Raw genomic sequence first — 25,403 nt, forward strand, 5'->3', positions numbered from 1 at the left:
TTTTTATTGTTGTTAAATAAACCTCTTTCTAAAATACTGCAAGAGGGCTTATGAATGGGGTGACTGAATGTTGAGGGGTGGGGAGCAAAGTATCCTGCCCCAAAAAGGAACTTGTCCCTTCTATTTTGAACCAAAAACAAAACCCATTGCTACTGAGTCAGTTTTGACTCGTATATACCCTAAAAGACAGAGTAGAACGAACAGCCCCTTGGCTGTAAATCTTCACGAAAGCAGACTGCCACATCCTTGTCCCGTGGAACAGCTGGTGGATTTGAACCACAGACCTTTTGGTAAGCTGGTGAAAGCTTAAATGTCTTTTATTCTAGAGTCATGTAAAATATCACTTTCTGACACTTCCTCCTTCTGAGTCTTTTTGCCCTTGTATTTTCCCTCAACACCTCTCAATTCTGCCCCAATCTCCCTTTCCCTTTCCTAGATATTGAAAGTGTTCATGGTTGTTCCACAAGACTGAAAGCATGCGTGAGCAGCCCGCCATTGCCCATGTTCATGAACATCAAGCAAGGCAGCTGGCCTGATGGTGTGAATGTTCTCCAGCAACGTCCAGCAGCTGGGGCCAGGCCTGGAGAAGATGAAAAGCTGGGCTTTGCTTTCAGTGAGATCAGTGAAACATAGAAAAAGGGCATCAGGCCACATGAGCTAGGAGAGTAGGAAACAGTAGTAGGAGAAGTGATATGTGAAATCAGAATTTTTGGAGGTGTGTTCAACAATTCTATCTTGAGTGACCACAATGTGCCAGGCAATTTGTGATTATCTTAATACATCTTGTCAAGGAAGAATAGACCAAGACTAAACCTGGATTCACTCATACTAGCTGTGCTAGGGGGTTGTTTAAGTGCTGGGCCGCTAACCAAGATGCTCCCTGGGAGAAAGATCTGGTGATCTGCTTCCATAAAAATTCCAGCCTAGGGAACCCTATGGGGCAGTTCTTCTCTGTCACGTGGAATTGCTGAGTGGAAATCCACTTGGTGACACCCAACTACAACAACTTGGTCACTTTTGTGGTGTGGACAACTTTCTGTTTCTGTCTGTACTCAGACTTGGTTATGGAGTGCTCTTGTTTTTGTTTTGATCCATTATAATCATAGAGTGGCCTTGTGTGATGTTGATGTTCTGTGAAATTGTCATGTTGGACAGAACACTGTGATATTACTAGCCCAGCTGATATTACTAGTCCAGCTTACAAGTGTGAGAGGCTGTACAAGTGACCAAACATTACGAGAAAGAAAATTCCAGATTTAAATAAACTGGCTCTGCTGGTCTGACATTCAGGAGAAACAACAACAAAAAAAGGCAGGGTTAACAAATTCCCCACGCTCCCTGCAACAGACACACACTGCCTTTTGAAGACTAATTAAAATTTCATGTCAAGGCCATTTAAATGCAAGAGCAATGAAAACACCGAGTTTCACTTATTATAGGTACAGTCTAGAGACAGAGCCTCAGAATCTGACCTACTTTAAAACCCTGATAATCTTGGGGGGATTATCTCGTGGATGCTAAATAATTTACTTTTAAATTCCATCCCAGCTGCTGTGGTTTTTTAATAACAACACACTTTGTATTTTCATGACCTTGAATATATTGCTTTTTTTTTTCCTGTCCATATTACCGTTGTTTCAGCAAATGAATGCATCTGGAATAAAATACGTGATTCCCAAAACCATACTATTCAGGAGAAACTCAAATAGCAAATGTTGATGCTGGAAGGAAGATATCAGAGCACGAATCATCACCATGGTCACCAAGCAAACCCGGCCCTAGGTCTCTAGACTCCCTGCTTTAGTCAGTCAACCTTTAATCAGAGAATTCTCTCACTCTCTAGAAAGTAAGCTGTGTGTGAGCAGGCACATTTCTGTCTAGTTTACTGCTGGATCCCCAACACCTAGCATGGTTCTTGATGCATTAGGGATACTCAAGAAGTGACTAAATAATTAAGTTACTTTTTTTTTGGAAATGGAGAAACAAAGCACATTTCTAGAAAGTCAGTAGCTTGAAGCTGTAAAGGACTTCAGACCCTCTTATTCAAAATATACAGTCCCTTTGTAGCACAAATGCTTAAGCACTAGACTACTAGCCAAAAGGCTGGTGGTTCAAACCCACCCAGAGATGCCTTAGGAGACAGGCCTGGGGATCTGCTTCTGAAATATCACAGCCTTTAGGACTTTTGGAGCAGTTCTACTCTGCACATGTGGGGTCACCATGAGTCAGAACAGACTGTACTGCGGCTAACAACAAGTATGTGAAAGGTCCCTAGGTGGTGTCAACAGTTTGCACTCGACTACTAACCTGAGGGAGCCCTGGTGGCATAGTGGTTAAGAGTTAAGGCTGCTAATCAAAATGTCAGCAGTTTGAATACACCAGCCGCTCCTTGGAAACCCTATGAGGCAGTTTTACTCTCTCCTATAGGGTTTTTATAGGGTTGCTATGAGTTGGAATCCACTCGATGGCAGCAGATTTGGTTTTTTGGACTAACATAAAGGTCAGAGGGTCAAACCCACTCAGTAGTACTACAGAGGAAAAAGCTTGGTGATGTGCTGCACACATGGGGTCGCCATGAGTTGGCATTGACACCATGGCAACTGACAATAACAACTCAAAATATGGTCTGTGGCTCAGCAGCACCAGCATCATTTAGGAATTTTTACATACAAATATATATACTTGTGTGGTCGCCACCCAGATCAAGACATAGAATATTTCCAGCAGCACAGCTCCTGTGAGCGCCTTCCCAGTCAGCACCTGCCCCCCGCCCGCCTCCTCTACAGAGGTGACCTACAGATCTCTTCTGATCTCTTGCATCGGATATTCATTTTGCCTGTTCTTGAACTTCATGTAAATGGAACTATAACTGTATGCATTCTTTTTTTTTTTTTTAACTTTTTATTTGGAAATAACATCAAACTTACAGAAAAGTTGCAAGCATAGTGTATATGGAGTACAGATATGAAACCAGTCCAGAGAAAAGCAAATAAAATGATCAAAAATACGGAAAAAAGAAAAGCAAATAAAGACTTCAGTATGCTCATACCATTCCCTTTGTTTACAAGCCTTTTGCAGGCCCTTCCACGTCACCTGTCGGACACTATGCCAAACATGGGAACACACAGAGAGGTGAACAGGCCATATTTCATGCCCTGGGAATTCACAGAAGACTAAGAGCCTCTAGGGTTGAAGTCTAATGACATGGGGACAGAAGGATCATGAGCTTGTCTATCAAATTTCAAAAATCTTGGTCATAGCACTGCCCCTTGGAGCTTGAAAAAAGTGATTTTAGGACAGATAATAGGAAGCTCTATGCCATGGATTGAACTGTGTCCCCCAAAGATTTGTGTCAACTTGTCTGGGCCTTGATTCCCAGTGATGTGTGACTGTCCACCATATTGTCATCTGATGTAATTTTCCTATGTGTTGTAAATCCTGCCTCTATGATGTTAATGAGCAAGGATTACAGGCAGTTATGTTAATGAGGCAGGACTCAATCTACAAAATTAGGTTGTACCTTTAGACAATCTCTTTTGAGGAGCAGAGAGACAGGGGTCCTCATGTCACCCAGAAAGCAACACTGGAGCACAGTGTGTCCTTTGGATCCACGGTTCTTGTGCTGAGAAGCTCCTAGACCAGGGGAAGAATGATGACAAGGACCTTCCCCCAGGCCTGACAGAGAAAGCCTTCCCCTAGAGCAGGCACCCTGAATTTGGACTTTTAGCCTCCTAAACTGTGAGAGAATAAACTTCTGTTTGTCGAAGCCATCCATTTGTGGTATTTCTGCTATAGCAGCACTAAACCAAGACACCCTACTGAACTCTGCAGGTAGTTAAGCACTGGCTAAAGAATTATCAGTAGCTCAATGATGAACTTTGGTAAAACGTTATATGGTTAATTCATAATGAGGAAATGGCACGCATGCTAAATAAGAGCACATGGGACAGAAAAAGTAGATCTGACAATTTTTAAAAACATTTTCTTGAAAAAATATATTTAAAAAAATATAGAAATATTTCCTGAGAGATTCACTTTCTACTTCCTGTCCCAGGGGACAGAACTGCCTGGGTAGGGTGGGGACTTCTACAGGGTCCCTTAGAAACTTTCTGAGCCCTGCGATAAGCAAGTAAGATCCTCAAACATCACTGGCAATTATGAATGGATTGAAGAACGTTCTGCTCCTTTCTTTTGCCTTTATCAGCTTCTCAGCACCTTTTAGGATTTTGCAACTTCATTTAGACACTTCAATCTGTGTTACTGGAAGTGCTGGCCAAATCAGCGACCCTGGGGCAGAGCCCAGATCACTTGGCCCTCTGTCAGTCTAGGTCTGCTTCCCCACCCAATGCAAGCATCACACATATAGGGAAGAAATGGTCTGTGTAACTGCCCTGTGGAGTCCCTAGGTGGCACTAATGGTTAAGTGCTCAGCTGCTGACTGAAAGGTTGGTGTTTTGAACCCACCCAAGTGCACTTTAGAAGAAAGGCCTGGCCGTCTACTTCCAAAAGGTCGCAGCCACGAAAACCCTAGGGAGCGCAGTTCTACTCTGTACACATGGGTTCACCGTGAGTCTGAATTGACACTATGGCAACTGGCTAACTGCCCTGCTGGGCTGATTCTATCTGTAGCTTAAGGAGATGTTTCCAGGCCATAATTTATTTCTCCTTTCTTCCTCCTCTTTCCATCCCCCTTCCATTTCTCCTGAAGGTATTTACTGATTGCCTACCATGTGAGTTCTTCTCACTCCCGAATTTAAGTCTTCTTCAACAAGAATTTCATGAATGTTATTATGTCCTCCTTGTTCTGGATGACTGGAAAGGAATCAATTCTTTCCAGCCGTTAAGGAACTAAAAGTAGAACCTAAGATACACAGTTCCAGTTTCAAATTAGCTCTCATAAAATCCTTCAGTTAATCTCCTTTTCTTGCTTTCTCCCGCCCTTTCTTCATTCCCTTTTTAAAAGGAGGTATGATGACTTACCAGAAAGACACACACAGAGTGGGACTGTATATACCTGACAATATACACCTAAATATTAATTGCCATGCACCATGAATAGGAATGTTGGGTTGGGATGAGATAATTACCACGGAAGCCAGGCTAAGAAGAGTTGGTTCATTTGAACACATACTTGTACTCAGTATTGGGGGAGTCAAGGCAGGGACACCTGAAGGACTAAAGATCTTCCTCTACCTGATTCAAGGATGGACTTGAACATTCCAGCAATTGTGAGGATGATGCAGGACTGGGCAGTGTTTTGTTTTATTGCATGTAAGATTGCCACGAGTCAAAGTCAACTCGGCAGCAGCTGTCTATCTCTATCAGGGTTGTCAAGTGTAATACTGCTTTGATGCTGCCAGTCTGAACACTGCCTTTCACCACGCAGGCCCATGAAACCAGCCTCTTTCCTCCCTTGCTGTGCAGTGGCGCACCCTCCTGGGGTTCTGGACAGCCCCAGATAGAGATACTTGAACCCATCCAATATCCACTAGCTGAAGTGATACAGGCTTTTGCGTTTCTTCCTGCTTTCCATGTGGTAGCTTATAACTTCACCCAGGACGCTAGAGATTAGTTCTTTCTTCCTAGAGATTCTGGAAGTTCCAAGTTGTTAGTACAGGACCTTGCTTCGATCACTGGAGGAAAAATGCAGTTTTAGGAGTGAAGGGAGAAAAGTGATGTAAAGGCAAGTTGGGCATTCCCCTTCTGGATCTTACGGAAGAAGAGGATAAAAGCAAAATCCCTATTAAGAACTAGGGGAAAAATTACTAGTACGTGCGTAATCACTTGAGGGGGAAGCCCTTGTATACCTCAGTCAGGCAGCAGGTAACAGCTATTTTTGTCTCAACAGAGGAGGTTGACATTTTGAACACATTTAACTTGGCAAAATCTTTCTGAGGGGCAATTCAGTACTACATATTCTTTCACCCAGTCATTTCATTTCTAGGAATTTACTTAAGAAAATAACAAATGATGTCCACAAAGATTTAGCTAAAAAGATGTTCATCACAGAAGAGTTTCTAATGATAAACACAAAGCAACATCAAAAAGCAAAAGCTTAATGATATTAAAAGATATATTCTCAACTGAAATAAATACTATAAAACAGCACAATCCTATTTATTATAAATATAGATCTATACATAGATCTATACATAGAAGGTCTAGAAGATGTCATCAGTCATAGTATCTCTGCAGGGTAAAATCATGAATTGTTTTTGTTTTAAATTTTACATAAAAAATAAATATTACTTTTGTAATGGAAAATAAACAAAGGTTATTTTTAAAAATGCTATTATTTCTTTTCTTTGGTGTTTTTTAAAATCAAACTAAGTGTCCATTGGCCCATAATGATATTTTCCTAATTTATATTTTCTCATTCAGTGGGTTTTCCGAATGTCTTTCCTACTATTTATCATTTCTATGAAAACAGGAAACTACCCTTGACTCAACATAGAATCAACATCCCAAGAATCCAGGAGGTACCAAAGAGGACCCCTACCTTGGTCAGAAATGGTGGCATCTCTATGCCTAGGAATCACCAAAAGCCTGAGAAGTTCTGACATTTTCTTACCTGGTGGTGAAAGAAAAGGATCATTAGAAGATTTCTTAAAGTTCTCCAGATCATTGACCTTCTGTGTTTGATAAATTAGGTCAACTTATCAAATAAATAGGAGGAATGGTGAATACATAGACATTCTTCCTAGCCTTGCCTGCCCATGAAAATGCACAGAGGCCAGGAGTGCCTAACTGCCCTGTTCAATGCACCTCACCATCTCATGGGTGCAGAGAAAATTGGGACATTGTCCTTACAAAGCTGTAAGAATCCACCATTCAATTAAATTTTGAGTTGATTTTTTTAAAGATGGTTCGGCAGTTTTAGCTGGTGTCTTAGTCATCTAGTGCTGCTATAACAGAAATACCACAAGTGAATGGCTTTAACAAAGAGAAATTAATTTTCTCACAATCTAGTAGGTTAGAAGTCCAAATTCAGGACATCAACTCCAGGGGAAGGGTTTCTCTCTCTGTCAGCTCTGGAAGGAGATCCTTCTCATCAATCTTCCCCTGGACTAGGAACTTCTCCTCGCAGGAACACTGGGTCCAAAGATGTGCTCTGCTCCTGGCACTGTTTTCTTGGTGGTATGAGGTCCCTCTTCTGTCTTTGCTGCTCTTTCTCTTTATCTCTTGTAAGATAAAAGGTGGTGCAGGCCACCCTCCAGGGAAACTCCCTTTACATTGGATCAGTGATGTAACCTTAGTAAAAAAAAAAAAAAAGAAAAAAAAATTTTTTTTTCTTTTTTTTTAAGGTGTTATAATCCCACCCTAATCCTCTTTAACAAAAAATTACAATCACAAAATGGAGGACAACCACATGATACTGGGAATCATGGCCTAACCAAGTTGACACATATTTTGTGGGGACACAATTCAATCCATGACAGCTGCTATGACCTCTTCAATATTCTGGAACCTCAGAATTCATTAAAAAAAAAAAAAAAAAAACTCACATAATGTTTTACTGACTGAAGCTATTTGCAGGTCTATTCAATACCTAAAGGATCCCTGGTCGTACAATGGTTAAACACTCGGCTGCTAACTGAAAGGCTGGCAGTTCGAACCCACCCAGCAGCTCTGTGAGAGAAAGGCCTGGTGATCTGTTTCTATTACAGCATAGAAAACCCTATGGGGCAGTTCTGCTCTGTCACTTGGAGTCACTATGAGTCAGAATTGACTTGACAGCACACAACAACATCCAATATCTATTAGTCAGGCCCAAGACCATGCTCAAATCAAAACAGTAATTTTAGAGTTGACTGAGAGGGTAATATGACTGTCTTGACGTACAACCTGGAGTGAAAAGGCAGGATTTTTAATCCTCATTTTCTATTCACTGTCATCAGCACCCAACCACTCAAATACATACTTGACCCTCTTGCTCTCTGAGGATGGTGCAAACAGCCCTGCCAAACAGAGCAATTTCACTCGAATGTAAGTGGGAGTGGTTAGTGGGTGGCATCAAGCAGTGACAAGTGACCCCACACCAAGGCCAGCTTTTCCTCTTACACTAACTCCTACCCAGCTCTCACTATGCCTAGCTCTGGCAAATCTATCTTTTGGGAACTCCCTTCCCATCTCAGGTGATGGGAGAAGAGGTGAAAAATGAAGAACTGAAGGGACATGAGATATACTTTCTTTTCTTTACAATAAATGGGAGAAGCTGCCTCCCAGAAAAGTTGTATAAGCCATGGCTGCAGGTGTGGTGTAAGGGAGGAGGTTCCTTCCTTCCCACAGCTGGAGGAAGAGCCTACTCAGAGATTCCCACCAAAGTGGCTGGGAAACTTGGGTGGCTGAAAGCTGGGACTCTGCCCAGAATGCATGACTTGGAGTACAAAGGGGACCTTCAGTTCTCTATTTCTCAGTATTATCACGTATAAAGTGGACATGGTAGCAACCACTTCGCAGGGTTGTTGAAGATGGAAACCCTGGTGGTGTAGTGGTTAAGCGCTATGGCTGCTAATCAAAAGGTTGGCAGTTCGAATTCTCCAGGTGCTCCTTGGAAACTCTATTGGACAGCTGTCCTCTGTCCTATAGGGTTGCTATGAGTCAGAATTGACTCGATGGCAGTGGGTGGGTTTATGTGTTAAACAGCTGGCACTTAGTGGGTGTTCAACAAATGGTTTGTAGTTCTGACCTTCACCTTTGAGTCATAAGGGAGAGGGGCCCTGATGAGGCCTGGGAAGGAAGATTTAACCATTAATAAGTCAACCCTCAGGGATCTGCTGGTACAACTTCACTCACACCTAAGAGTCTCCATTTCCACACCAGCTTTTCTGGAGTTGTGCTAAAGCATCCAGACATGAAAATTCTGTAACGTCTTGATCTGTCCCAATAAGAAATGAAGCTCATAAATAAAATTTTCTCCATTTTCAGTTTTTTCTGTCAGGAATTTTTCTTAAACCTGGATAGCTTGCTTAGTGGACAGTACGCTTGTGATTTTATCAATAAGTTGAGATAAGAGATAACAAGTTTGTAATGCAAACTAAAACAATTTGGTGGGAGGCTAAAGCAGAGTTCGTAATTCATGAAACAAATATATTATTATTTTATGGTGCTCTTCAAAGATAATTAAGCCTCCCAGGTTGTTATATAGAGGGACATTAGAAAGCAAAAGTCAGGAGCCTTGATTTTAGCCCAGGCTCTGCTAGCCACTTTTAGTGAGACCCCAGACAAATCCTAGATCCCAGACTCGGCTTGTTTCCTCGGTTATACACAGGGTCACTAATATCTGACATTTGCATACTGTGATAAGGTGAGTCTTAGGCTGGGTTCTCTAGAGAAGCAAAACCAGTTATGCATATAAATATATATACATATATATTTATATCAAGGACATGGCTCACATGGTTGTAGAGACTGGAACGTCCCAAGCTGATGCATCAGAATAGAATGCTTCTCCTGATGCACATAGCTACTGGGGCCAGTGAACCCAAGATCAGCAGGTCAGTGAGCAGGGCTCTTGCTCACAGGCTGTGAAGACTGACGAATTCCAAAGATCAGCAGGCAAGACAGCAGGTAAGCTGCTGGCTCAGGTCCCAAGAACTGGAGATCAGAGGAACCGGAGACAGCTGCAGGATCCAGAACAAACAAAAGCCCACAAGCCTTGACAGAATATCCACTTACATTCAATGCAGGCCACACACCCAAGGAAACTTCCTTTCAATCGACTGGCTACTCACAGCAGATCCCCTTATGGAGGTGATCACATAATATCAAATCTCATCATGGAAGTGATCATATCATCAATGACTATTAAACCACTGAGAATCATAGCCCAGCCAAGTTGACACACAACCTTAACTATCACAAGGTGTAAAGCATTTTCCCAAGGTGGTACTTTCACATGAACACAAACCACCTTAAAATAAAAATAGTAGTATACACATATAAGTCGAACTCCTGGTGGCACAGTGGTTAAAAGCTTGGCAGCTGGCCAAAAGGTTGGCAGTTCAAGTCCACCAGCGGCTCCTTGAGAACGGTATGGGGGCAGTTCTACTCTGTCCTATAGGATTGCTGTGAGTTGGAATCAACTCAACAGCAATGGCTTTTTATACACTTATAAAACAGTATTTTTACTTTTTAATAAAGTTGTCTCCAAATTGGAGACAATTGGATTGCTCTGGTGGGTTCCCAACTAATTGGCCTGGCTTTCATATAAGTACCTTGCCTGTCTATACATGATGTTGTTTTAGACCAGAGGTTCTTAACCTTGGCTGTACATCGGATTTCCTGGGGGGCTTTAACCCAGCCCTGATGCCTGGGTTCCACCTCCAGAGATTCTGAAAACATTGGACTAGGGTTTTAAAAGCTCCCTGGGTAGTTCTGATATGCGGCCAGGATTGAGAACCACTGCTTTAGGTAAAGCCAAAACCAAAACCAAACCAAACCGGTTGTTGTCAAGTTGATTCTGATTCATAGCAGCCCTGTAGGACAGAGTAGAACTGTCCTGTAGAGTTTCCAAGGAGAGCCTGGTGGATCTGAACTGCCAACCTTTTGGTTAGCAACCATAGCTCTTAACCACAACACAACCAGGGTTTCCAGGTAAATGCAAGGCTGCCTTTATAAACCATTGTGAGAATCTCCTTGTGTCTGAGGCATTTCCCTCCCTTCAGGCTCTCTCTCTCTGTTGGCTCTGGAGGAAGGTCCTTGTGGTGAAGGAGCTTCTCAGGTACAGGGACCCCGGGCCCAATGGAGGCGCTCTGCTCCTGGTGCTGCTTTCTTGGTGGTATAAGGGCTCCAACTCTTTGCTCGCTTCCCTTTCCTTTTATCTCTTGAGAGATAAAAGGTGGTACAGGCCTCACCCCGGGGAAACTCCCTTTACCTTGGATCAGGGAGGTGACCTGAGTAAGGGTGCTGTTACAATCCCACCCTAATCCTCTCAACATAAAATTACAATCACAAAATGGAGGACAACCACACAATACTGGGAATCATGGCCTAACCAAGTTGATACACACATTTTTGGGGGACGTAATTCAATCCATGACACCTTCCCAATGCAGGGCATCCTCACTGGTTACTGTTTAGAGAAATGAACCATGCAAGCGGAGCGGAGATGCTGCCTGTTCTCATTTCACAGGTAGAAAAAGTCCTGTGTTTTTATGTAACACAGATCTTTTCCTTATTAAAAAAAAATAGCTTTCATTTTATCACCTCTTCTTTCTTTCTATACTCCCTCAGCTTTGATTCATATTTTCCTAAATACCTATTTCCTCTGTGGATACTGTCACCTCTGTTCTGCCATTTATGGTGATATTTTGTCAGCAGGCTGGATGCTATTAACAGCCTAGCTCCCCATGTTTGAGGAGGGGGGCGAACAGCCACACCTGGACTCCTCTGTGAGGTAAAGCATCAGACTCAATACTTCCTGTTAGCAGAGTAAAATGGACAGGGCACCAACAGCTCTGGTGTCATCTTTGCTTTGTTATTAACTACACCACTACCTCAGATAAGAAAATTAGTGTGGGATGCCCAAGAAAGCCATTTATTATTGTTCATTCTGACACAATTCCATTAATATAAGTTGTCCATGCATTTTTGCCGTGACATTTGTGATGAAGTGTTTAGTTTGTTCCTTCTAAAATAAAGCAAATTCAAAGCAGTGTCAGCACTTGATGGATGTCCTATGTGTTTTCTTCAAAAATAAAAATAAAAATAAATAAATTCTAAATGCCTTAAGCCATACTCAACGCTCACAGAAAGCCTACTTTTGGAGACTCGAGACCAGAACTGTCACTTTGACTCTCTCAGCCAGATGTCAGGAAGGAGCAATTATGCACCTCCTGTGTCAAGAAGATTTTTTGGCCAGCTGGGTTCAAATCATTTATTTCCTTTTGTGGTGCTACAGATTGCATCCACTGAGATTAATTTGGCTCGTCTAGCTTGAACAGGCCAGTTCATTAATCTAAAAACAACGGAAAACAATGCGTGATATGGACGCTCTAAGTTCTTTGGAGACAACAGTTAAAAGCAGAAAAGTAAATGATGAAATTGAGGCTGCTGACCCTGCACGCTCAGGACTCTGTTTTCTGGATGGGACAGTGACACTTTACCTGGGTCCTCTCATTTTGGGGAATTCTAGGCAATTGCTGGAAAGAATCTGAATGACAGTCATCATTTGGTCTTGTAAGGCACGAATTGAGAGACCATTGTCATTGCTGGGGCCATGTTCCTGGTCTGGGAGGAATTACTACTGTAGGGATTAATACCGGAAGATGGCAGATGAGGCATTATAGCAGATACAGCAGTAAAACTGCAAACTGAAGGAGAATATCTGTTACGACACTAAAGTCAACTTCATGAAAAATTCCTGAAGGCAGCAGAAGCTTTGTCATTAGTCAAGAAAACTCTCGTGAGGAACTGCTTCCTATACAGAAAACCGGTAGCCATGAAATGACACATATGATTACAAAGCTCCTGAAGAAGTTTGCCCAACGTGGCCTCACAGCACCGTGACCTGTTTGTGTCTTTCTTCAAACGCTCTCTTGGGTCAGCAGATCAGGAAAATAGATACCAGCAACATGCCCTATCTTGTCAAAAGCGCACCACCATGTATGTAACTATTTATAAAAACCAGGTGAGCAGTACAAGTCTATTCTCCCTGCCATATTTTCTGCAAAAGTGAGGAGAACACCCAAAGTGGTAAACTTGAGGCAAAATAAGAGTAATGGGCATTTCTAGGCTAATGCAATCCAACCAAGGAAATTAGCCGTGTAAAAGCAACAAAGTAGCTGGCAAAAGGACATCCCACTGCAGGCTAGGAGACTATTTGCAAAACTCGTGCCACAGGAAGTCACGGTGCTGTGCTTCTATTCTGACACACGGTACCTCTGCCAAGAGTGAGGGGTAATACAAACATTTAAAGGGGTCTGCGTTGGAGCATTCATCCCAGAGGTACAAACAACACGCTCAGTGTCAGCATCTCAGACGCTGCTCTCTTTCCTCCCGTAGCGGGCGTTTGCTGCTACATGGCCAAGAGTGTCTGTCTGAGTTATCCAGTGCAGCTGTAACAGAAATACCATAAATGGGTGGCTTTAACAAACAGAAATTAATTTTCTCACAGTTTTGTTGTTGTTATCAGTTGCTGTCGCAGAATGAAGCACTGCCGGGTCCTGCACCATCTTCACAACCTTTGCTACGTTTGAGCCCATTGTGGCAGCCACTGTGGCAACCCATCTCCTTGAGATTCTTCCACTTTCTAGCTGACTCTCTACCAAGCATGATGTCCTTCTCCATGGAGTGGTCCCTTCTGATAACATACGCAGAGTACGTGAGGTGACATCTTGCTGTCCTTGCTTCTACGGAGCACTATGGCTGTACTTCCTCCGAGACAGAGTAGTTTGTTCTTCAGTCAGTCTATGGTATATTCAACATTATTCGCCAACATCATAATTCAAAGGTACCAGTTTTTCTCTTGTCTTCCTTATTCATTATCCGGCTTTCGCATGCATGTGAGGAGACTGAAATTACCATGGCTTGGGTCAGGCGCACCTTAGCCTTCAAAGTGACATCTTTGCTTTTTAACACTTTAAAGAGGTCTTTTGCAGCAGATTTGCCCAATGCAATACATCTGATTTCTTGACTGCTGCTTCCGTGGGCACTGGTTTTAGATCCAAGTAAAGTAAAATCCTTGACTTCAATCTTTTCTCCATTTATCATGATGTTGCTCATTGGTCCAGTTGTGAGGATTTTTGTTTTATGTTGAGATATAATCCATACTGAAGGCTGTCGTCTTTGATCTTCATCAGTAAGTGCTTCAAGTCCTCTTCACTTTCAGCAAGTCGTACGATCTGCATATCACAGGTTGTCAAAGAGCCCACTATTACACTCTCAAATATTTAATCCCTTTGTAAATTATATCCTTACACCTGCTGTAAGAAATGCTTTCATTGAAGTTTTAGTGTTTGTGACATCATCCAATTTACCCATGTCAGGGTCCAGTGTGAAGAAAGGACTAGTCAACATTAGAATTCCACCTTTAGCTGCCATAGAACAGGCTTCTGGGTAAGATAAGGGTCCTGGGAAGGAAGGAGGATGACCAATACTTGGCGTAACTCTAAACGTAGGGATTCCTTGGCCAGTTGGCCTTCCTGAAGCCTACAGAACATACCCAAAGTTCAGTATTTCCATATTTTATTACTTCAAAACTAGTACCAACCAATGTTGAACAAATGTCTAATTTGAGTAAAGTTTAGTTACAAAAAGGGCCCCTACTTAAAGACAACATCTGAAACAGTAAAGCAAGTCCAAGCCCAAATCAGGACCCTAGAGGGCTCTACTGCTAAAAATCAAATTCCTCTACTATCTACCCAGCAGCTTTCTGTTCAGTACCCAGTACCCAGTGCCGTCGAGTCGATTCCGACTCATAGCGACCCTGTAAGTGCTACGGCTGCTAACCAAAGGGTCTGCAGTTTGAATCCACCAGGCGCTCCTTGGACACTTTCCAGGGCAGTTCTACTCTGTCCTATAGGGTCGCTTTGAGTTCTGTTCAGTAGACATCTAATATTGCCCGCAGGTTCCACACAAGGAGGTAAGCAAGCCAGCATTGGGACTATTACTTCCTATTCTTAGACAGCAGAATTCCACTTTCCACTGTCCATTTGAGGACAGATGCTGAGGCAAGCCGCTTGTGCCATAGCCAGAAATAGTGATCCAAGGTCCTTAGCAAATCATGTGTTTTGCTTAGTGTTGGGCCAGGTGGACTTTGGCTAATGTATTCCATGACTGGAGGGAAGGCTTCTTCCTTTAGCACCTCATTCAAGAGGACACACTTCTGGCCACCCAGCAAGCCTGCTGGAATGGGGTCCAGATCCTCTCCAGTAAGCAGGTAGCTAGTGGTACAAGGTGCCGGCAGTGGGGAGCAGATGGGGAGATAGAGCTCTATTTCTTGTTGCTTTAGGGCCTGGGATGGGGGTAGAGGATGGGAATGAATGTTTTTTGCCCCGTACGGCTCTTGAAATACAGGGCTCACACTTGTGATCCTGAAAGGTGATTAGAAATTTTCTCCATAAAACTCAAGTGCAGGGCTCCGGACCACTGCAGACTAGTGATAGGTGGTGGTGGGTTTGGGGCAGGTTGTCTGTGGAAAGGGCTCCCCGCTTTCTTCAAATCATCTTACGTTCTGGGCAATAGGCTCATGAGTTGCTCTTGCTCTCCTTCCACCATTTGACAATTTTCAGATACTACGATGCAAAAATACCTTTCCCTCCTCCTCTTTACAAACATATCTTGCAGGAAAAAGATTTTTACGTTCTCTTAGCAATAATCACCCACTTGTCTTTAAAGAGCCACTTTCGATTGCTTTACCAGCAAACTTTAATGCATCTATAAGTTCATTAAAATCTTTTGATCAAATAAAAGGGGAATTAAGACATACAGTATTTCGAAGTTTAAACTGAAGTAAGTATTCTAAGTCCCTAAACATAGTCGAACCCACCAGCTGCTCCTCCGGAGAAAGATGTGGCAATCTCCTTCCATAAGGGTTACAGCCTAGGAAACCTTACGGGGCAGTTCTACTCTCTTATAGTCGTTATGGCTCAGAATTGACTCAATGGCAATGGGTTAAACACTGAATGGGGCATACTTAATGGATACCATATTAAGTTTTGATTATTCTTTATAGTTGTACATGAATTTTAGAATTAACTTGAATAGTTGAAGTCCTGCCCAGATTTTAAAATAGAACTGAATTCTTTACCGTATTCCGTATTGAGTCTTCCTATTCATGACTGCATTCCTCTCCCATTATTAAAATTTTCTTTTGTGCCCTTCGATAAAGTGTTATCTTTTCCAGTAACACCCTAGCACATTTGTTAGGCTTGTTCCTAGGTACCTTGTCTTTTTTGTTACTGTTATGAATGCTATTACCCCCATGAAATCTCCCAATTAACTGCTTTTATAAGGGATGTTTGTATATTAACCTTGTATTCAGCCACCTTTTTGAACTCTCTTTATTGATTCTAATAGTTTGTCAGTTGATTCTTTCTGATTTTCTAGGTGGATTATATTTCCTACAAATAACGAAGATCAAAGACCACAGCCTTCAGTATGGATTATGCCTCAACATAAAGAAAACAAAAATCCTCACAACTTGGCCAATAAACCACATCACGATAAATGGAGAAAAGATTGAAGTTGTCAAGGATTTCATTTTACTTGGATCCATAATCCACCCCCATGGAAGCAGCAGTCAGGAAATCAAAAGACATACTGCATTGGGCAAATCTGCTGCAAAAGACCTCTTTTAAGTGTTGAAAAGCAAAGATGTCACCTTGAAGACTAAGGTCCGCCTGACCAAAGCCATGGTATTTTCAATCGCATCGTATGCACATGAAAGCTGGACAATGAATAAGGAAGACTGAAGAAGAACTGATGTCTTTGAATTCTGGTGTTGGCGAAGAATACTGAATATACCATGGACTGATGAAAGAACGAACAACTCTGTCTTGGAAGAAGTACAACGAGAATGCTCCTTAGAAGCAAGGATAGTAAGACTACATCTCACATACTTTGGACATGTTGTCAGGAGGGATCAGTCCTATTGGACTCTAAGGTGTAGAACAATAAATGTGAATTTTAGGAAATGGTTTATTTAAAAAGGCTGCACCATAGTCCCCATATCATTTTCCATTGCTTGAAAACAACCCCTTCAAAAAGACAGACAAATCTTTAATAAAAGAAGTTAAATTTACAAACATCTTAAGATAATTTGGAAAATGCATAATAAAAAAGAGTGCAGCTCAAAATGTACAAAGATTTTGCTAATATGCAAATTGTCAGCCCATCTCAAATTTGGTACATCCATCCAATCTACTTAGCTGATCTGTTAAATATGGTAATTTTTCTAACAAAACTCAGTTGGGGGATGAATAATATCTTTAGGCCCTTGACAAGATGTTAAGAATATTATTGTTATGACCAAAAAAAGAATATAGCTCCTGCTTATATCATTTGCACTGGCTCAGCAAAGTCCACAGACTATGTGAGGTTCAACTATGTCCAGCTGTGTCAGGCATACGTAATAGAAGGTGCGCTGGGCTGACACACATTTTCATCATACAAATCTTCAGGTAGTTCTTCTTCGTCTCCATCAGGAAAATAGGTAGGGAATGGTAGATTTTTACAGAAATCCTTATATGCTGGCAACTTGGAATCTCTAATCTGGAAGGACAAGCAAAGATCTTATTGGTAAGTGCTTCTAGTAAACTGCTTATTTAAATATATAATGCTTATTATTCACCAACAAAGAGTATCTGTTCCTATATTTCCTAATATGAATAACACAACTGTTACATATATATAACATATATATATAGTAAAAGGACTCAGTCAAGGTATTATTCTTTTCATTTCAATAAATTTAATTAATCCAACTATAGAAAAACAATCTCCCCTCAAGCTAATCAGCCACTGCATAATAAAATTACACTGATTATTACTTAATCTTATTCATAATTTATTAATCTCTAGAACTGTCCAAAAAGATAAACTGTTTTTAAATTACTACTCAAATATCAATTATATCCAAATTTTTGACTTTTCCAATAAAGATCTGATACAAACTATATACTTAATATTATCTATTTTTAATTACTTATTTTATTACCTACTCACACTACCTATTTTTATTTTATTTTCTACTATTTATAGCATAGATTTTTTCTAGCTGAGGTTAGAAACGTACCTAGCATATTTGTTAGCCTCAACTCTAAGACACAGAACCAAATATATGAACTTTTATTAAAAAATTTTGCTCCATTGTCACAGAGAAGAGATTAATATTTAGAAAAAGCTATGATAATAAATCTATAAGTCTTTATAATAGCTGTTAACTCCTTATGTTCTAACAATACTCTAGTTTATCTGTGAACTCAAAGACCAAAGAATTTTAATACAGATATTGATATGATCTAAAACGTGGTCTTATTTTTGAAAAACAGTATTAGGTTTTTCAAAGCTTCTGACTCATTCTACAGCCTTCATTCGAGAGAAATTTTAAAAAATGCATTTAATTATACACACAGAGTAAAGTAAGGCATAATCAGTTTTGCAATAAGAAAATGAATAATTTGGTTGAAGTAAGTACACAGCTGCTAGGAACAGCTAAGTACAGAGTAATAGATCTATTTTAATCTCTCATTATAATTGTCCTAAGAAATTATTGCTAAGTTAGCCCAGAAGAAAATAAATTTATTCAGCTTTTTTCCCCCAATTTACTAATCTTGGATTGAACCTGAACCTTAACTTAAAAAGTCATATTCATACCAAATTAAACTTTCTTAGAATTTGGTATTAAAAATAAAATCCAAGCCACTCCTGAAGTCCACCTTTCAGTCAAAGATTAGACAAGACTATAAAATAAACAATAACACACACAAGGAACATGCTTCTTAGTTCAATCAAGTATACAAGACCAAATGGGCAACACCTGCCCCAAAGCAAAGCCGAGAAAGCCGAAGCGATAGGAAAACTGAACACGGGTAACTCAGGGTGGAAAGTAGAGTGCTGACACATTGCAGGGATTGTAACCGATGTCACAAAACAATTTGTGTATAATTTTTTAAAAGAGAAACTAATTTGCACTGTAAGCTTTCACCTAAAGCACAATAAAAAAGGACAAAATATGATGTTATATAGGAAAGAAAACCCCAAACAACGAAGCCAACAATAACAAAACTTCCTTTACTAATTTGATAAATACATTTAGTCATAAATGAACTAAATAGCAAATTCTGTTTATTTTACATTTTTTATAGGTAATTATAGCTGAGGAACATTTCAGACAACACAAGCACTACTTTTATACTGAAAGTGTAAACACTACTATAATTGATTGATTTGAAACATACAGTATGACATCTCATCTAATTTTCTTCTATTTTGGTGGCTTGAAAGTTGAGAGCCAAAAATTTACAAAAAATTAAAAAGCATGAAAGACTCTGTGAGGCATGAATTTCTGTGCACTTAATCTTAACCCCTGGCTTTATTATTTCCCTATCTTCACCAAGACTCTATCTATCTCATTCTTTTTATATTTATGTGTATTGGCAAACCAGTTCAAATCTTTGAGGAAAGGACGGGGCGGGGACAAACAAAAAATGGTAAATCTGATAATACACTTACATTTGTAAGTCAGGTTATAGAAATGAGCACACATGAATAATACTTCGTAACATACATATGATGGAAACAACAGTTCTTTAAGCTCTCTTGGTATATTTACTGAATCCAAACAACATCGAAAAGGTTACACTAATCAAGGTGGTTGGTCATCTCTAGGATCTTTAAAAAAACAAACAAACAAAAAACTGGCAGCCCTATACTCTTAAGGAGAAAAAGGGCCTACAGGGGGAGTAGATGTTAACGAGGCTGCTTGCCCAGGAAGGAGCATCTCAATCTCCATGGACAAGAGGCTCATTCTCCTGATTTCAATCACCTGGAAGAATGGCAAAAATGGGGTAAATGTTTTCAAAAGATGTACCAAGCTTTTGACATTTAAAACATAAACTCACAAAACATTCCCTCAAACCCACATCTTGATGTTTGAGACAGACATTTGAGACCTTAAACCTTGTTCAAAATTATGAGACAGTTATTTATGACGTATTTCAGAGATCCTTTTTTTTTTTTTAAAAAAAAAGATGAGTTCTTTTTATCCAAATATGTTTGTTAGAAATATATTCACTAGTGTGTTGACATAACAATGATTATGAGGAAGGCGCAGAACCAGGTATGTTTTGTTCTGTTTTACAGAGTTGCTATGAGTTGCAGCCAACTCAAGGGCACCTAACAACAACAGTGTGTTAACAGTTCAAAGTGGACTAGATATTTCTTTGATGCTACAGTTTCTTTTGGGATTGCATTTGTTGTAATGTCTGAATACCTTCAGTGACAATAAACCATCACCCTTCAAGAAGGCTGACTGAGTTTTTAAAAGCAACCTTTTATTGAAGTGGATGATAAACCTGAGTATAAACGGTTTGAAATAACCAGCTCAGAACATCACTACACTCACTACGGTTTTTGAAGATGGCTGACCTATTCATCCTTTATGGTGTCAACGAAGATGCTGACATGCCACCTGAGAAGTCACAGGAGTGGGTAAGGCCCAGCTAGAAAGCCAGCATAGTATTATATACATCCAAACGAGAGAAAAGGAGGATTTGACAATATTAAAAAAAAATTATTTGCTATCCAGTTCAATTTTACTATGGGGACTAATTCTTTTCCTTTTTTCCTTCTGTTAGGCTGTGATACTCAGAATAGAGCTGGGTTACACTGAATTATGAAGGTAAAATGTTATGAGAAGTAAAATGACAGTTTGTTGGCTTCCACTACATGTGTGTCACTGTGTATAACTAAGCCATCTGAGGACTGGAAACCTACTTAAACTTAGAAGCCTACATCCAACCACAGGGGGCAGGACAGGACCTCCAGCTGCCCAAGGCCTAGGCTTTACGTGAGCCACAGTAGCACACGCTCTTCTTGCAGTTCCTGGCTGCAATCCCAAGGGCTTGTACAATGAAGGAAGGTGTCATGTGATGACAGGCAAAGAGGGCTGGCAAAGCATTATAAAGTACTGTCCTGTGTCCTCCGTAGAGTAGGAGTGGAGGTACAGGAGGATCCACACAAACTAATGGTAAGAAAAAGTATGAAGAGCAGAACAACAGAAACACCTCGAAAGTCTTGCTTAACAAAGGGCATCCTGGAAGAAGATTCTCAGTTCTCCAAAGTCTCATGACAATGTTGTTTTGTCTTTTCTTTATCGTCATTTAATTATAACAATCTCAATATGAGATACTGATGATGGTAAAATGCACCGTATCCTAACCAAAACTGAGGCAAAAGAATCCTTGTTCAAAGTCCTAGAATTTGTTTTAGCTTTCCGTTGCTTTATACTTACATAAATACATTTATATATCACATCTTAAGGAATAAATATACATTTTGCTGTTTTCTATCACCTTACTAAATGTCAAGGTTGATTTTCAACCATATTCTGTGAGACTCAAGATCAAATAAAAAAGTGGGAGAAAGGACATTTCAATAATTTAATTTACAAATAAAAATACTAGAACATGTTTAATACTGTAAAGTTGTTTTCATGCTAATAAACTACTACTTATTGAAAAAGGAACCATATCCGTTGCAAAGAATGGATGATTATTCAATCCAAACAACATCTTCCTTTGGATATTCATTTTAATAACTCTTTCTCTACAAAAAGATGCTAAACATAAAATCCATTCTGGGTATGAAATCATAACCAAGAAGAGCTGCAAAGTTACCTTTTGCTTCTATTCCTTTTCAGAACTTGATGAGAATATAAAGCATATCTTAAGTGATGTGACTTATAAGGGGAAGAAAAGTTTTTCTTTATAGAAAATGAGAGAAGCGGAGCCAAGATGGTGGAACAGACAGACGCTTCCGACGAGCCCTCTTTACAACAAAGACCCGACAAAAAAAGTGAAAGAAGTATATCTGTGACAAGCTGGGAGCCCTGAGCATCAAAGGCAAGCTTAGACAATGAACTGAGGAGCAGGGGGAAGAAGAGACCGTTCAGAAGTGGAGAGGAGTTACAGGACCTGAATTGCAGGGAGTCCTCAGGCACCATTCCTGGAGCGGCGGTGGCGGCAGCGGCGGGCTGGTACTAGCGATCGGCCGCAGTTTCCTCGGGGAGAAGCAGCCAGCCACACAGCCCACTCACACCTCCGGAACCTGAGGAGAACGGCGCTCTCGGCAAAAGCTAAGTACTTGCGTATATTTTACTGCGCACCCCCAACCCCGAGCCAGCTTCAGCGGCTAAATCCCCGGGCCTGAGATAGACCCTGGTGAGCACCTAGAGCCATCCTCCCGGACTTGGGGGAGGAAAAAATCTGCAACTGGGGGGAAAAGATTATTTGCTAGCTCCATTAAATGGGGGAGCTCAGGATAGATGCGGCTCCTGTCCAGGCATAAACCGTCTGTGGACCTTGAACACCTTTCCCGTCTGCATGAACCTGTGTGGGCCTATTTCGGGAGAATAGGCCCTTGTTGGCAAACGCCAACCATTTCAGCTGTGCGGTGGAGAGGTGGGTGTTTGACGTTTGACATTGCTTTGCCTATTAAACAAGGTCCTCACCTACTCACATCGGGGACCTAGGACTGGTAGCTCCACTCAGGTCACCCAGCCACCTGTGACAGGGGTCCAAAGACAACCAGTACCTCCCAGTCCTTAAAATCAAAAACTTTGGGTGCCCATGGCCCCTCTGCAGAATGCACCCACCAGCACGCTCTAGGGAACAGAGGAGCATTTTCCTCAGAGACACTTGGGGGTTGGTTCTCAGCCCCCTGCCTTGTTCAGAGCATGACCCGCTGTTGCAATCAGATACCAGTATATACGCCAATCACCTCTGCCCCTCTAAGACTGTAGGACAGAGCCTGTACCACACACTTGATATTGGCTACCTGGAAACCTAAGCTGAATTCATACAAGAAAACTGAATGGACTCCTAGACTGATATACCTGATAACAGCTCTAGCCAGCTGGGGACAGGACACCAGAGCTCCAAAGGTGAAAATAATCAAGCTACCTCACTCAAGCAACCCAGAGGGATATACCAAAACAAAACAAAAAAAGCAGCTATGACACAGTAAGCAAGCATGAACTAATACAATAACTATAGATGGCTTGGAGACAACAGTCAATATCAAGTCACATAAAGAAACAAACCATGATCACCTCAACAGGCTCTCAAAACAAAGAACCCAGGGAACTTCTAGATGAAAGCGCATTCCTGGAATTACCAGATGCAGAATAAAAAAGTTTAATATACAGAACCTTTCGAGACATCAGGAAGAAAATGAGGCAATATGCAGAACAAGCCAAGGGACACACAGATAAAGCCACTGAAGAAATCAAAAAGATTATTCAGGAACATAATGAAAGTTTAATAAGCTGGAAAAATCCATAGACAAACAGCAATCAGAAATTCAGAAGATTAACAATAAAATGACAGAATTAGATAACTCAATAGAAAGTCAGAGGAGCAGAATTGAGCAAGCAGAAGTTAGAATTTCTGAACTCGAAGATAAATCACTTGGCACTAATATATTTGAAGAAATATCAGATAAAAGAATTAAAAAAAATGAAGAAACCTGAAGAATCGTGTGGGAATTTATCAAGAGAAATAACCTATGAGTGATTGGAGTACCAGAACAGGGAGGGATAACAGAAAATACAGAGAAAATTCTTGAAGCTTTGTTGGCAGAAAACCTCCCTAATATTGTGAAAGATGAGACGGTATCTATCCAAGATGCTCATTGAACTCAACATAAGGTAGATCTTAAAAGAAAGTCACAAAGACATATTATAATCAAGCTTGCCAAAACCAAAGATAAAGGAGAAGTATAAGAGCAGCAAGGGATAAACGAAAAGTCACCTACAAAGGAGAGCCAATAAAAATAAGCTCAGACTACTAGGCAGAAACCATGCAGGCAAGAAGGCAATGGGATGACATATTTAAAAAACTGAAGGAAAAGAATTGTCTGCCAAGAATCATATATCCATCAAAACTGTCTCTTAAATATGAAGGTGCAATTAAGACATTTCCAGATAAACACAAGTTGAGGGAACTCATAAAAACTAAACCAAAACTATAAGAAATACTAAAGGGAGTTCTTTGGTTAGAAAATCAATAATATCGGGTATTAACCCAAGACTAGAACACTGGGCAGGGCAACCAGAAGTCAACCCAGACAGGGAAATCCGAAAAAACAAAGCAAGATTGAAAAAAAAAAAAAAAAGCCTAACAGGGTAATGGCGATGTTATTACATAAGAGAAGGCAACATTAAAATAATAAAGAAGGACTAAGAAATGTAATCATACACCTTCCATATGGAGAGGAAGATATGGTGATACAAAGACATAAAAGTTCGTTTTAAATTTAGGAACATAGGTGTAAATAATAAGGTAACCACAAAGGAGACAAACTATCGTACTCATCAAAATAAAATACAAGGGAAAAATACAGACTCAGCAGAAACAAAATCAACCACAACAAATATGAGGAAGGGACAATATATAAAGAAAATCTACTAAGCACATAAAAGCAAGTGGGAAAAAGAAACTGTCAACACACAAAAAAAGTGTGTTTTTTTGTTATCATTGAAATGATAACACTAAATTCATAAAAAAAAATTCATACCTGTCCATAATTATCCTGAGTGTAAATGGACTAAACGCACCAATAAAGAGACAGAGACTGGCAGAATGGATTAAAAAACAAGACCCGTCTATACGCTGCCTACAAGAGACACAATTTAGACTTAGAGACACAAACAAACTAAAACTCAAAGGATGGAAAAAAATATATCAAGCAAACAACAATCAAAAAAAGAACAGGAGTGGCAATATTAATTTCTGACAAAATAGACTGTAAAGTTAAATCCATCATAAAGGATAAGGAAGGACACTATATAATGATTAAAGGGACAATACACCAAGAAGATAGAACCATATTAAATACCTATGCACCCAATGACAGGGCTGCAAGATACATAAAACAAACTCTATCAGCATTGAAAAGTGAGATAGCTCCACAATAATAGTAGGAGACTTCAACACACCACTTTCGGTGAAGGACAGGACGTCCAGAAAGAAACTCTAAAATAAAGACATGGAAGATCTAAATGCCACAATCAACCAACTTGACCTCACAGACATATACAGAACACTTCGCCCAACAGCAACGAAGTATACTTTCTTTTCTAGTGCACATGGAACATTCTCTAGAATAGACCACGTATTAGGTCATAAAGCAAGCCTTAGCAGAATCCAGAACACTGAAAGATTACAACGCATCTTCTCTAGCCATAAGGTCATAAAAGTGGAAATCAATAACAGGAAAAGCAGGGAAAACAAATCAAACACTTGGAAACTGAACAATACCCTGCTCAAAAAAGACTGGATTATGGAAGACATTAAGGACGGAATAAAGAAATACAGAGAATCCAATAAGAATGAAAACATTTCCTATCACAACCTTCGGGACACAGCAAAAGCTGTGGTCAGAGGCCAATTTATATCAATAAATGCACACATCCAAAAAGAAGCAAGGGCCAAAATCAAAGAATTTACCCCTAAAACTTGAACAAATAGAAAGGGAGCAACAAAAGAAACCCACAGGCACCAGAGGAAAACAAATAATAAAAATTAGAGCTAAACTACATGAAATAGAAAACAGAACAACAATTGAAAGAATTAACAAGACCAAAAGCTGGTTTTCTGAAAAAAATCAACAAAATTGATAAACCACTGGACAAACTGACAAAAGAAAAACAGGAGAGGAAGCAAATAACCCGAATAAGA

General features: G+C 40.3%; 1 protein-coding gene across 3 annotated transcripts in view; it reads right to left on the reverse strand.

The window, feature by feature from the left end:
* Positions 1-2,878: 2,878 nt before the first annotated feature.
* The window catches only part of MRPL3 (mitochondrial ribosomal protein L3), a 69,538-nt gene continuing 47,013 nt past the window's right edge, over positions 2,879-25,403 (reverse strand). For 2 of the 3 annotated variants that reach the window (XM_010600490.3, XM_003420905.4), the window contains 2 exons: positions 9,399-17,214; positions 2,879-7,251 (listed from right to left, as the gene is read on the reverse strand). In XM_010600490.3, the coding sequence (XP_010598792.1) occupies positions 17,062-17,214 (153 nt within the window). In that variant the 3' untranslated portion in view covers positions 2,879-7,251; positions 9,399-17,061. The remainder of the gene's footprint in view (positions 7,252-9,398; positions 17,215-25,403) is intronic. The other variant, XM_064277331.1, reaches the window with a different exon arrangement.

This window comes from Loxodonta africana, chromosome 27 (assembly GCF_030014295.1).
Source record: "Loxodonta africana isolate mLoxAfr1 chromosome 27, mLoxAfr1.hap2, whole genome shotgun sequence".
Classification (NCBI taxonomy): domain Eukaryota; kingdom Metazoa; phylum Chordata; class Mammalia; order Proboscidea; family Elephantidae; genus Loxodonta; species Loxodonta africana.